This window comes from Pelecanus crispus, chromosome 5, assembly GCF_030463565.1.
Source record: "Pelecanus crispus isolate bPelCri1 chromosome 5, bPelCri1.pri, whole genome shotgun sequence".
Taxonomy (NCBI): Eukaryota; Metazoa; Chordata; class Aves; order Pelecaniformes; family Pelecanidae; genus Pelecanus; species Pelecanus crispus.
Genome location: NC_134647.1, coordinates 50,808,458 through 50,820,832, shown reverse-complemented (window position 1 = coordinate 50,820,832; position 12,375 = coordinate 50,808,458). Strand labels below are relative to the sequence as shown.

The following is a 12,375-nucleotide window of genomic DNA, read 5'->3' as shown; positions in this document are numbered from 1 at the left end:
TAAATAAGCCGGCTACTATATTCTTTGTGAAATAATAATCATTCTTTCTGCTGTTCAAAAGTAATGGCTAACCAAAAAAATGAAAAGCTGGTACAAAATACATAAATCAGATTTAAGGCTCCTCCTGCAGCCATAATACTTCTCATGTATGTCATAGTACATATGCCATATTTAATAATATTCAAACTATTATGTCCTTTAAAATGTACATTTTACCCATGCTCGCTGAAATTTGCCATGTAGTGAGAACTATAACTTCCTTCTCTAGGGCCTTAAATCTTATGCCTTGAGCAAATTTGAGAATTAATGCAAATAAAACAGACATCGAGAGGAGCAAAATACAGACATTGAAAATATTTTCCAGCAATGGCATTTACATAATTGCAATCTACCAAAAATCTAAAAATTTGAGTCTTGGACAGTGCTGGGAGAATGAGAGCTTATTGTAGGGAATTCTTGCCATTTTGAAACAGGCATTAATATGTTTTTTTCCCTTTGTCAGCTGCACAGCTCCGCAACTGGGAGATGCAGTTAGCCAGCAGTGTCCATCTGCATGAGCACGCCGTATGCGGCGTATGTTGTTCCACATGTTCGGAGATGTTTCCCATGATGTCAGCCTGTAGGAACTTCTCAGGGTTACCTCAATCAAAATTTCTTGCTACCATTTTATTCTGTTTACAATTGGCTTAATGGTGTCTTTTCATTTGCACCATGACTTCTAATTGGTTCCATTTTTCCTCTTCTCTTAATTGTAAACAACAAACCCAGAAGGACTTTTTCTTTCACTGCTTTCCCTTGTTGTTCCACCCTTTGTAAATCTCAGGTTTGAACAGGAGGGAAAAAATATCTTACGTGTATCCTGCAAAATTCCCCATTAAGACTGGGTTAATGGGACACCTCTTATTGTCCTAACATCTAGGAGGATCTCAGTGTACTTTATGGAACTGCTTGGGTGTAATAAGAAATATGTAATAAACATAGTCTACTCAAACTTGCAATTTGCAGATAAAAGCCAGCAACGATTATAACCGCAGACTCAACAAGAGGAGACACCATCAACATGCTGTTGTTTTGCAGATGGAGGGAACCAAGTGTTATTTTTTAACGCCTCCTCAAAGTTGCTGTTTGATGGTCACCATCTTTTCAATGAGTCCAGCCTAAAACATAACCCAAAACTTGGTATTAAGGCAGTGGGGTAGCACATGTGCACATGGGAGTCATCAGGCTTGGTTGGTTTTGACAGTGCAGGAAGATCTCAGGAAGCTTCGCTTGCATGTGCCTGACGTGGAGGCATCTCGCAGGGAACTGATTTTACAAAGAGTGGGTGTAGAGCATGTTCCAAAAACGGGCTGAAAAAGTCCAGTTTTGCCTTCAGAAAACCAGCTTTAGAAACCACTACAGCTGCTGAAATTTTAGGCCCAGCTATATAAAAAGCCACAAAACGGGGCACATCTTGTTCTTTAGATATGTTCTCTCATATATGTTTGAAGGGCATAAAGCTCTTCAAAACTGTCCCAATAAAAAGCTCTGCAAAAATTGTAGTAGCAATAACCTGCTCGCCATTCCAGAAAAGTGCCTTCTTGAAGCAAAAGCTAATGGCTACGTGCCCTGCTGCAGACAGTCTGCGTAATGCACCAAGTTACTCTTCAGACTGTCTACACCATTTATTCCTGGTTATAAATGTTTTACAGACTTCACGCAATACTGTTGTTTCCGTGTTATTACACTTGGTGGAAAACTGCCTTCAGGAGACAAGTATGAAAAACTTGAGGGCATGACTAATATATACATGTACTATAAATAACTATATTCTGTAAAAGCTTGTTGAGCGAGAGAGAGAATAATTGATGACACAGGCTTAATAAACAGAAAATTAATTTTTGAGCCGTTTTGTTATCCAGGGTGGGTGTACAATTCAGAAGAGCAACATCATACCTGCAAAAGGGCAAGGTTAGTTGCGCTTTTTGTTGCCAAATGCCCTAAAACCTCTGAAGTTTCCTCAAGAGTCAGTCTAGTCTTGTAAGTTATCAGTAATGCAGTTTTTAACTTCTATCCATCTATTTTTTATTTGCTAGATAAAACTTTCAACCACTCTGATGTACCAAAGCCATTAAAGATCTGGTATATTAATGAAAGTTGGAGAGCAGGTTTCCTTTCTGCCCATAGCATTTTATTTGCAGTATTTCTGGGTATCTTTCAATGTAAGCAAGTATTCTTCATGCCCTCAAGCAGTCCCATGTCACCTTAATTTCTGGTGTATATAACTGAGAGGGACAGTTTTCAGCCTCTTGCAAAGTTGTTTGTAGAGGGGATGTTCGTCAACTTCATTTTGCAAATTGCTTCCTGCTGGAAATCTTGCAGATGTGTCCCTTCCTCTGCTTCCTGCTTGTGTTCACATTCTCTATGAAACACAGAGTTTTACTGCATGGGTAAGTAAGATTCCTGCTGAAGGAGCAAGATAATTTCCAGTTTGAAATGAAACTTCACGCAGCGCTATGGATACAGGTGCTTTGGCTTTATTTATGTCTGTGCTGTTTATTTTCTTACCCTGGCTGACCTTTCGGAGTACCACAGAGAGGCTGATGGAACCAGAAACCCCTGATGTTTAGGGCAGTGTAAACCTCATATTTCAGAATGGAGGTTTTTTTCTAGTGATCATGCTCATTTTCTATAGGGGACACCTTGAAGTTTAGCAATCTATCTGCAGGAAAGAACTTTGAGATAGAAATAAACATTTTCCTGGACCTTGGTGTCGCAAAGTGTATAGGAAGGAGGGGATTCAAATGTTTAATCTCTGTGGAGGGGTGATACAACTCTGAAAGGGAACAGGATGGCAAGGTGCAGGTAAAAGTTTCCCTAGAGGATTTCTTGGTCATACTGTCATACTTATTTATCATTTAGGTTCCTTATTTGTAATTTCATCTGTTTACCTGCCTTACTTTCCTGTCTTCATGCCAGCTGCTCCCATGTCTACATTTCAGTTCATCTGCAGCCTTCATGGTATTTGGTTACTTGACAGAATTAATTGGAATTACCGTAACCAATTAGGCCAGACTTTCTAATACTGACTAGGAGAGAGGAGTTGAAAAGCTGATGGGGGATGTTTAAAAAGTTGTAGCTATTAGATTTAGTAAATATTAATGCCCTTTGAAAACCCTTTAGTGGTGGGAATTGCCCTTCTTTTTTTTTTTTTCCCCTGCTCTTTAATGATGTTCTCTGTCAAAGCTCAAAGACCAGTAACTTTGGCTGAGGGTGAACTATATTTAGACACTGCAGGAGAAGTCCCGCAACTCTCTCCAGAGAGAACTTTTTCCTTCCTGCTCCTTTTTATTTTTCTTTCTTTTTTTCCCCAACTTTATACTTCTGGTTGGATTTTTCAGATTTTTTTGAGATCCTGGAGCCTGCCTTGAGTTTAATGGATATGTTAGATGTTCTTCTAATAATCGCCCCCCTGATTTTAACTTCTCAAAGGCATTTAAAAAAGCAACTAGAAATTAGTTACTGCACTGGTTCATCTTATTTTCAGCCAAATATGCAAACAGCTATTCCAAGGGAAAAAGCAGGCCAGGTGGCAACCTGAACAGAAAGAAGCAGGTAATCTCAGATTAGATGTCCTTGGAGAAGGAGCTCAATATCGGAGAGCCAGCAGGGCAAGAACTGAAATGGGGCCAAACCTGCAGACAGAGCAAGTTTGTTACCCTGCCTCCAGCCAGTGCTGTGCTCTACAAGGAGGTTGTTTGCTTCCTCCCTTGGAGGGTTAAATTAGGCTCAGTTTAAACCGCTCTCAGAGTTTGCTGCATGTTCTCAGCTAATCTCTCTTTTTTTTTTTTTTTTTTCCCCTTGGTCTTCATGATTCACCCAGCTCCTTGTATTCCATACTCTTCTGTGGCATAATTTTGTTCTTCTCACTCACGCTTGCCCTGAATTTCTGTGTTGGCTTCTTCAGGGTATTATCTGAGTCTGATGAAGGATGTCCATGTAGGCTGTATTTATTTTGTACAAGCACAACAAGCATTTCTCTTTTGTGTTTTGAAGGCCTGGCTGAAAGCCACCTTGCACTCAATTGAAAGACTCTTGTTGACTTTAAGCCAGGTCTTGCTGAGCAAGATGCATAGGTGTATGCATGCATGTATGTATGACTGGTAAATAACCACTAAAAGCAGCATTATCTGATTTCTCAGATCACAGTGTACGGATGCGTTTCTGGTGGGCTGTAGAAAGCTGCTCAGGATTTATACCTTTTTCTTTTTTTACCTGTTTTTATCCCATTTCAAGTAATTTTTAATTTTTTTTTTTTTTTTTTGGTGCTTTCCAAATCCTGTTCTTCCATATTGCATTTCAGGAGCTGGAGTTACTGCAGCAAAATTTCCCATTAATAGCTGGGAAGGAGGAGCTCCGTTAAGCGGCTCATTTCAGGATGAGGCCTGCCCTCAGGAACAAATTTGAGAAAACCACGGACCTCTGATGAAAGCAGAGGATTTTCATCTGCCAAACCTGGGTTATACTCCTGGCGTCTGCGTGATGTTGGCTGGGTTTGCAGAACCTGATGTTTTTCCAAAATAAATGCGAGGCAGCATGTCTTCTTCTGCCTTCCCTTTGCATGCCTGAATGTCCACAATTTGGGCCTGAAGTCTTCAGGCTTCAGTCTCTCCCACTGTTAGTTGGGGATAAAACTCAACAACCTACTCAAAATATTTTTTCCAGTGTCCAGTTTATTAAGAATCACTTTATCACAGAATCACAGACTAGTTGAGGTTGGAAGGGACCTCTGGAGGTCATCTGGTCCAACCCCCCTGCTCACGTAGAGCTGGCTGCCCAGGACTGAGTCTGGACAGCTTTTAGACATCTCCAAGGATGGAGATATTTATAGGGGTAAAGCATCATGGGCAAATCCTTCATGCATAGTTGAGGAAATTTTGGCCTGATACAGCAATAATATTTATTAAAATATTCCATTTATTAGGAAAAATTTCTTCACGGAAGGGGTTGTCAAGCATTGGAACAGGCTGCCCAGGGAAGTGGTTGAGTCACCATCCTTGGAGGTATTTAAAAGATGTGTAGATGTGGTGCTTAGGGACATGGTTTAGTGGTGGACTTGGCAGTGCTAGGCTAGCAGTTGGACTTGATGCTCTTAAAGGTCTTTTCCAACCTAAATAATTCCATGATTCTGTGATTTAAGACTCAGATTTTATTATGAAACATGACCTCAAGCTTCATTCAAATCCGCAAATAACAGCCATGTTTTCAAGTCCTCATTCTGAAGACCAAGGTGCTCCCGGTGGCAGGATGGCTACTTGGTCAAATGGACAGGCTGGACATATTTTTGCATCAGGTCCCTCAGTTACAAGGTGCTCCTTAAAACTGAGGTCCCATGGTGGATCACAAACAACGTTTTCTAGGAACCCAGGGCAAGACAGGTGTCAATAGTGGAGCGGTGCCAGCACATGTTGACTTGTGTCACAGTTGTGTGCTCAGGAGTCTACATGACTGCATCCACAGTTGCAGCCACCTGGGAGGTGTATTGGAGAGATCAGGCAAGTTTGTTCCAATATTGGCTCTTCTCATGACCATGGCCAGTAGAAGGTTGCTTTTAAGAAAGACTTATTTTGGAAAGGTAGAAGGTCCTTCTGATGACTGTGATGATAACGCCTTTCCTAGGTGTCTTCTCACCATGAGCATCTATTTCTTTGTCTCTCTTTGCATATGTGCTATGAAGGTTAAATTCGTTACGAAGCCCTGGCTTTAAGGTCCAGTGTATATTTTGGAGCTGGTGTGCACCTGGAGCACACTGTCTGGTGCTTGGTGTGTGCAAACTGAGCTCCTCTCCAGCCTGGTTTTCAAAGTTCAGCCCTTGCAGGCACCCACTTCCATTGTCAGATGGGTCCATGATTTTCATCATCCCTCATGCCATGCATAGGATCCCAAGAGAAGGAGGAAAATGTACTCCCTGTGTTAGCACTGTCCAATGTATGTGATCCATACTGTGCCCTGCCTCATCACTGAGTGTGCCCTAGACCTCCTTCTGGACGGCACAACGTATACGCATATACACATTATGGCAGGGATAATGTGATTCCTCTGATGCAATTGCATCCAAGAGTAATCTTCTTTGACCAGCATCTGAGATTTTTCAGTGCTTGATTTGCCACTTTGTTATAAAGTTACCCTAAATAACATTTTCAGGTGGCTTTGCTTCCAGGTGGCTAGAGAAAGAAGAAAGAGGCTCTTCCTGCCAAATGATAATACAAAGAATAAACACGTATATATAAAGCAAGGAAACACAAGTAAAATCTCGTAAGTCAGTACTTCTCCCTTATTCACCCTGATGCATCAGGACAGTCCATGTAAAATATTATTACCTGAGGCTGGCCCTCATAACTGAAGGAGGTCAAAAGTGCTGGGCTGGCATACTGAAATTTTACATCACATCTTTCATGCCATTTCTTACTGATGCATTTGGTTTCCGTCTTTTCAAATGTGATTATTTTAAAGAGTAGTTTATGGTATAAAAAGAAAATAAATACTTCTTTTTTTTCCCCTAAATGATTTTAATGATGAATTACATGGCTCCAGAAAGCAGTTTGAAAGGTGCTGTGGGGTCCTTTGATGAAAAGTGTCATCTTGATATGAATCAGGACTATTATTATATAAACATTTGAATAGCTGTAAACTACCAATATTGAGTAAAATGTGATCACTATCTGGAGAGACCCTTGACATTTCTATCAACTTCAGTATATTTTAGGAGCAAATCTACAGAGACAAATTCATCTTAAAAATGGTACTAATTTAGGGGAATGTGCCACCTTCAAACATTGCTGGCTCCAAGATACGGTTGCAACTTGGATACTTCAGCCTTTTCCAAATTAAACAAAAAACAGCGTTGAAGCTAAGAACCCCATTTTACTTATGCTAAGTTTTACTGTTTTATGGTTTTTTTCCCTGTTTGGTTGTATATTAGTTTAATTATTGTAACTTTAGAGGAAAAATAATTAAAGATCAAAACGTGACTGTAAGGTAATGAAAATTAGCCATTAGATTAGGTAGTAGCATTGCTGCTATCATCTTTAATTGATTTCTTCCTGGCCAACTTAATCCATTAAAAATGCATAAAATAATGTATAGTCTCTTCATAAAATATGTTAGCACTTTTGGAAGCATCTCTTAAAAATCAGCCCTTCTCTAGTAAGCCATGAGTGTTAAAAAGAGTTGAGAAGGAGGACTATTAGCAGCTTACCTGAGTCCATCTGTGGCAGTCTTATGAAGAAAAGCAAAATACTTCAAATGAAGTTCACATGTCTCTAGAAATGGGTTTGTAAGAGGGGAAGGATCAAGGGAAATGTTGACAGATACTTAATTATAATGGCAGTAGTGGCTGTTGCTATGTTAATAGCATCTGGCAGCAGAGTCACTGCCATCTGTTAATGCCCTGAAATTCTGATATGGTGCATCCTTTATGGAGGAATTAACAATAATTAACGAATCTATCAAATGAAATCACCTTGATTGGATGACAGCTTTACCTTGATAATGATTAATTGCAAAATAAGGGGGAGTAAAATGTCCACTATTCGCCTTTTTACTATAAACCAGCTAAGTGCCACTATCTGAGTACAGCATCCTGGAGAGTTTACTATTAAGCTTGTGGTGTGAGACATTATTTAGTGCATCTCCTTTAAATAATCCTTATAAGAAGAGCTAGATTAAAACCAAACTTTTGCATCTTAATTTCTATTTGCAACAGATTAGGACTCTAAAATGAGTTGCGGTTCTACTGATGCATGGTAACTTATTTAATGTTCAATAAGGGAGAAAATGAGGGTAGGCTGACAGAAGTGATCCTTCAACCAAAGTCAAGTCTGCCTGGAACAGCAATCTGACTACGTTAAAGCATTTCGGGTTTCTTTGTAATCTTGATATTAGTATCCAAACTATTAATTTCTGTTGAATCAGTTTGTCTTCAAAGTGATGGGGAGAAGATATTCTATTTGTTTGTATTTGGAAGAATTGTTTTTGAATATCTATTTTTATCAAAACCAATATTTTGGTCAGTGTAATGAAATATCACTGCCATAAATAATAGCTATAAACAAAGCAATTCGAGGCCTGTTTAGGTTTTATTTTTCTGTTAACTCCTCTTTTTCTGTTTGTTCCTGCTGAGCAACAGATGGAGAAGATGGCATACTCTGATTAAATAGAAGAATTGTAAGTAATAGGTAATTGAGGTGTGTTAATTATCAGAAGCAATAGGAGGCAAACAGTAAATTTTGGGATCTTGAATTCGAGTAAACTGGAGCTTTATTTCAGTCTTCCTGTGTGAGTCAGTTAATGTTCTGAATATTGCTCTGGGACCCACAGAGAGAAGGCAACATATATTTTCTTTGTGTCTTTCTTATTTGTTCCTAAGTGACAGAATTTTCTTTAGGCTGGGATTTGTGCTGATTCCAGCTACTGATAGAGCTGCACTGCCGCCAAACCACAAGCGGAGGTGTGGAAAGCTGGGTTTGCACCACCATGATTTATCACAGCTCCTCATGCAGGAGCTATAAATCACAGCTTCCCTTCCCTATTAATTGAGGCAATGGATTTGCAGCATTTTTTTGGTGGGGAAAGGTCTGTGCCTCCAGGGTGACAGTATGCAGAGACAGAAGATAGCCCAAAATTCACCTTGTGTTGCAGTAGGTGGGCAGGAGGTGTTACGGCTGCAGAACATGCCTACTGCTGGACCATCTAGATGTGCCATCCCAGACGTGCAGTGCGGACCATTCCTGGTTTCTGCCTCTGTGTTGGGGCAAATGAACTGGTGGGGCAGATGTGAGGATAAAGGCTCACCTGGTATATGAAGTTGGGATTTAGCTGATTTCTGGTTTTGGTGTCTTCTCCATGAGACATATCCTTCTCTTTATTTTGCTTGACAGTTGTATGAGTCATGCATCAACTCATGAGATGTGTGACTATATATATATACATGTTCACCACATACCACACATGCAACATGCATGTACAAAGTCATCTCCAGTTAACACTTAAAATTAGAATATGCTTTGAAAGCAAGTGGTTTCATCGTCTTTTCTGCTGCTTTGACTTGACATCATGGGATCACGAGCAGGCAGGGGCTGGTGGGATGTAACAAACATACAGAGACGTTTGTTAAGGCTTGGAAGAAAGGCTTGTTTCTCTCTCACTGTTATTTTCATGCAAGACACTGTTTTCTGTTTAGGAGGATTAGAAGATATGCATTAAACAGTGTTAAATATGCTGAGGCAGTTGATGTTTACAACCCTTGTAGAATTATTCATTAAAATATTAACTGCTAGACAGCCTCTTTTTTTTTTTTAATTCAGTGATTTAGTAGCCCTCTTAAAAATCATGTTGTGTGATTCAGACATTCAAGACTAAATAAGACAAAACAAAACCACCAAAATTACCCACAAAAGCACTAATTCTTGGGTTTACATTTCTTAAATTGTCATGAGCATGACGTGCCTAAGAAATTCAGACGGATTTGTGGAGCGGGTGAGCTGTAAGATTTGACTCAGCTCTCTTCCTGTCTGCACCAGCAGCTTTCCCTAACACGCAGTGCTGGGAAAATCTGGAAGGCGCCATATACTTCTCCAGGTTTTTGCAGACAGTGGATATATGTGTGCAGTAAGCTTCGGTTTACAGAAGCTTTTGGTATGAGGATAAGATGCTACCTTGAAGTGCTGGCTCTCAACTAAACTCTTTTCCGTCCCCTTGCCTTTTTTAAGATGTTTACAATGGCTCTGGTCCTCTGTGGAGGACATGGTTGTGTTCTTGTCTATAAACATATTCTTGTTTGCTTCCTTGGGCCTCTTGCGTCCAATTTTCTGGCTGAGCAGGTCAAGTCTGCCATTGCTGCTCTTCTCACTGGCACGTTTAATGTGTGCTTTCTCCCACATACAGTTTTCCACGTGATGCTAATGTTTCTCACCTGTTCTGAGCAGACCCACAGGTCTGGAGTGACTCTGGGGCTCTGCCTTTTCAATGCTTTGCCTTGCTCCATTAACGGTGCCAATTGGTGTTGTTATTGATATGACTCTACAAGGAGCCGAGCTGCAGCTGCACGCCTCGTTTTCCATGGGCCGCTAGAGAGTTATTATCCAGCGCAGTGTTTGATTGCTACACGTCCTGGATGGATTTCGCCTGGTGACCCAGAGGCAATCACCCAGGCCACCGAGCCCGTGACATTTAAAAATTGCCCACTTGGGGTCATTGCATCGATTGTGTTGCCTTTAATTTTGGTTTTGATGAGCTTTTCTCATTTGGTTGTACAGGTAGAAGAGCCGGAACCCAGCGCAGTGTGACACTATGATGACAAATGCCTGTCGCGCTTTGTGTGCTTCACAGATACTGATGGTATCTCCATTGTGTGTTTTTGTATGTTTCAGGAAAAAAGTGCCAGTTCAAATGCAAGACTTAAATCTAATAAAGAGATCCCAGGATTAGTACATCAACCCAGAGCAAAGTAAGTTCAATTTTTTTTTTTTTAAATCGTAATACAAATAAACACAGGATTAAACACTATCTGTGTGATTCCCAGTTACTGCCTAGCAAAAACCAATTGCTGGTTCCAGCAGCCCTGAAACCATGCTCATTTTAAATAAAATAGGTAGGGTCACCTGTGTCCCGATACCAACAGCACTACCGGGCAGCGCTTGTACCGGCATCCCTGCAGCATCCTCTCCTTTGCACACCTAAGATGCAGGACTTAAAAATGTGAGAGATGCATCTTGCTGTGCCTTATAGGAGTACCATACTGTGTTACTTCTCAGCATTCTGTACAACTTACACATAAACAAAATTATATATGTCCTAGTGTTCCTAAATACTATCAGTTAAGTTCCCAGGGAAGTATTTGCTAGCTCTTGGCTTAGGCTGGCAGCTATACTGCCTGGGATTAGGAATGGTAAACTACTTCCATTTAAAACGGTCAAGTTGTTTCTTAAAATGAGGGTTGTTTTGTAGCTGAGAGTTCCTCCGTCCTTCGCTTGCAATTCTGTGCTGTACCCTGCCTGAGATCAGTCAGTGTTACATATGCCATGAAATATTTAACTCCTGTGACAGAGCTGGTTATTGATATTAGTAACTCGTTTCTTATCTAAATCACCATTACATTTTAATCACTAATTGGATTGAAAATAACACATTACATGGAGCCTTATATCGGGTTCATAATGAAGTGATAAAGCTTTACTGTTGGATTTTGAACAATAGCGGAAATGCTGTTCTTTATGCCGTGCGTTCGGGGCACTTATTAACTTAAACTTGCTGCATACCAAGTGCGTTGTGCACGGTTTCAAGTCTGGAAACTTCAGTAATTTCCTCATCAACTGACAGTATAATTCAACCTCCTTTCAAAAGGAAAAATCGAGTGCTTCAGATGTAATTGCAAAGAAGTTCACGGTAGGGAAGTGAAGGTAAAATCACCCTTCAGCAAAGCTGTACTTCATTATTGTGGCTTAGTCCTTCCCAGCAGGGTCAGAGATGTATCTAGATGCTTTAACAAGAGGCTAATCAGCCTGGGCTAAAAAAGGGACGTTTCTTTTCATGGGTCATCCCTTCCGGTGCATCCAAGGCAGAGGGACTGCGTGGGGTTGGGGGTCCATTCTTTCATCAAACTCTGATTTTAAAAGTCCCCATAGAAATTAAAACTGACCTTTATTCACCAAAAACTCTAAAGATGGCATGTTGGCAGAGGTGAATGTTTCTGTCACAGTCCTGCAAAAATAAGGAAATGTCTTGGAGAGTGTCGTGGTTTAGCCCTAGCCAGCAACTAAGCACCACGCAGCCGCTCGCTCACTCCCCCTACCCCGGTGGGGTGGGGGAGAGAATCAGAAGAGTAAGAGTGAGAAAAACTCCTGGGTTGAGATAAGAACAGTTTAATCATTGAAATAAAGTAAAATAGTAATGATAATAACAACAATATAATAATGATAATAACAATAATATACAAAGCAAGTGATGCACAATGCAATGCTCACCACTTGCCGACTGATACCCAGACAGTTCCCGAGCAGCGATCGCTGCTCCCTGGCCAACCCCCCCCAGTTTATATACTGAGCATGACATCACATGGTATGGAATAGCCCTTTGGTCAGTTTGGATCAGCTATTCTGGCTGTGCCCCCTCCCAGTTTCTTGTGTACCTGGCAGAGCATGGGAAGCTGAAAAGTCCTTGACTAGCATAAGCAGTGCTTAGCAACAACTAAAAACATCAGCGTGTTATAAACATTCTTGTCCTACTAAATCCAAAACACAGCACTATGCCTGCTACTAGGAGGAAAATTAACTCTGTCCCAGCCAAAACCAGGACAGAGAGTTACAGAATGTAACATTAGGTTGTTGGGTAGAACCT

At 40.6% G+C, this 12,375-nt stretch overlaps 1 protein-coding gene across 1 annotated transcript in view; it reads left to right on the top strand.

Annotated features, from left to right (window-relative positions):
* Positions 1-12,375, top strand: part of C5H1orf21 (chromosome 5 C1orf21 homolog) — an 85,307-nt gene that overhangs the window by 52,392 nt on the left and 20,540 nt on the right. The window contains exon 3 of the mRNA XM_075711198.1: positions 10,410-10,486. Coding sequence (XP_075567313.1) covers positions 10,410-10,486 — 77 coding nt within the window. The remainder of the gene's footprint in view (positions 1-10,409; positions 10,487-12,375) is intronic.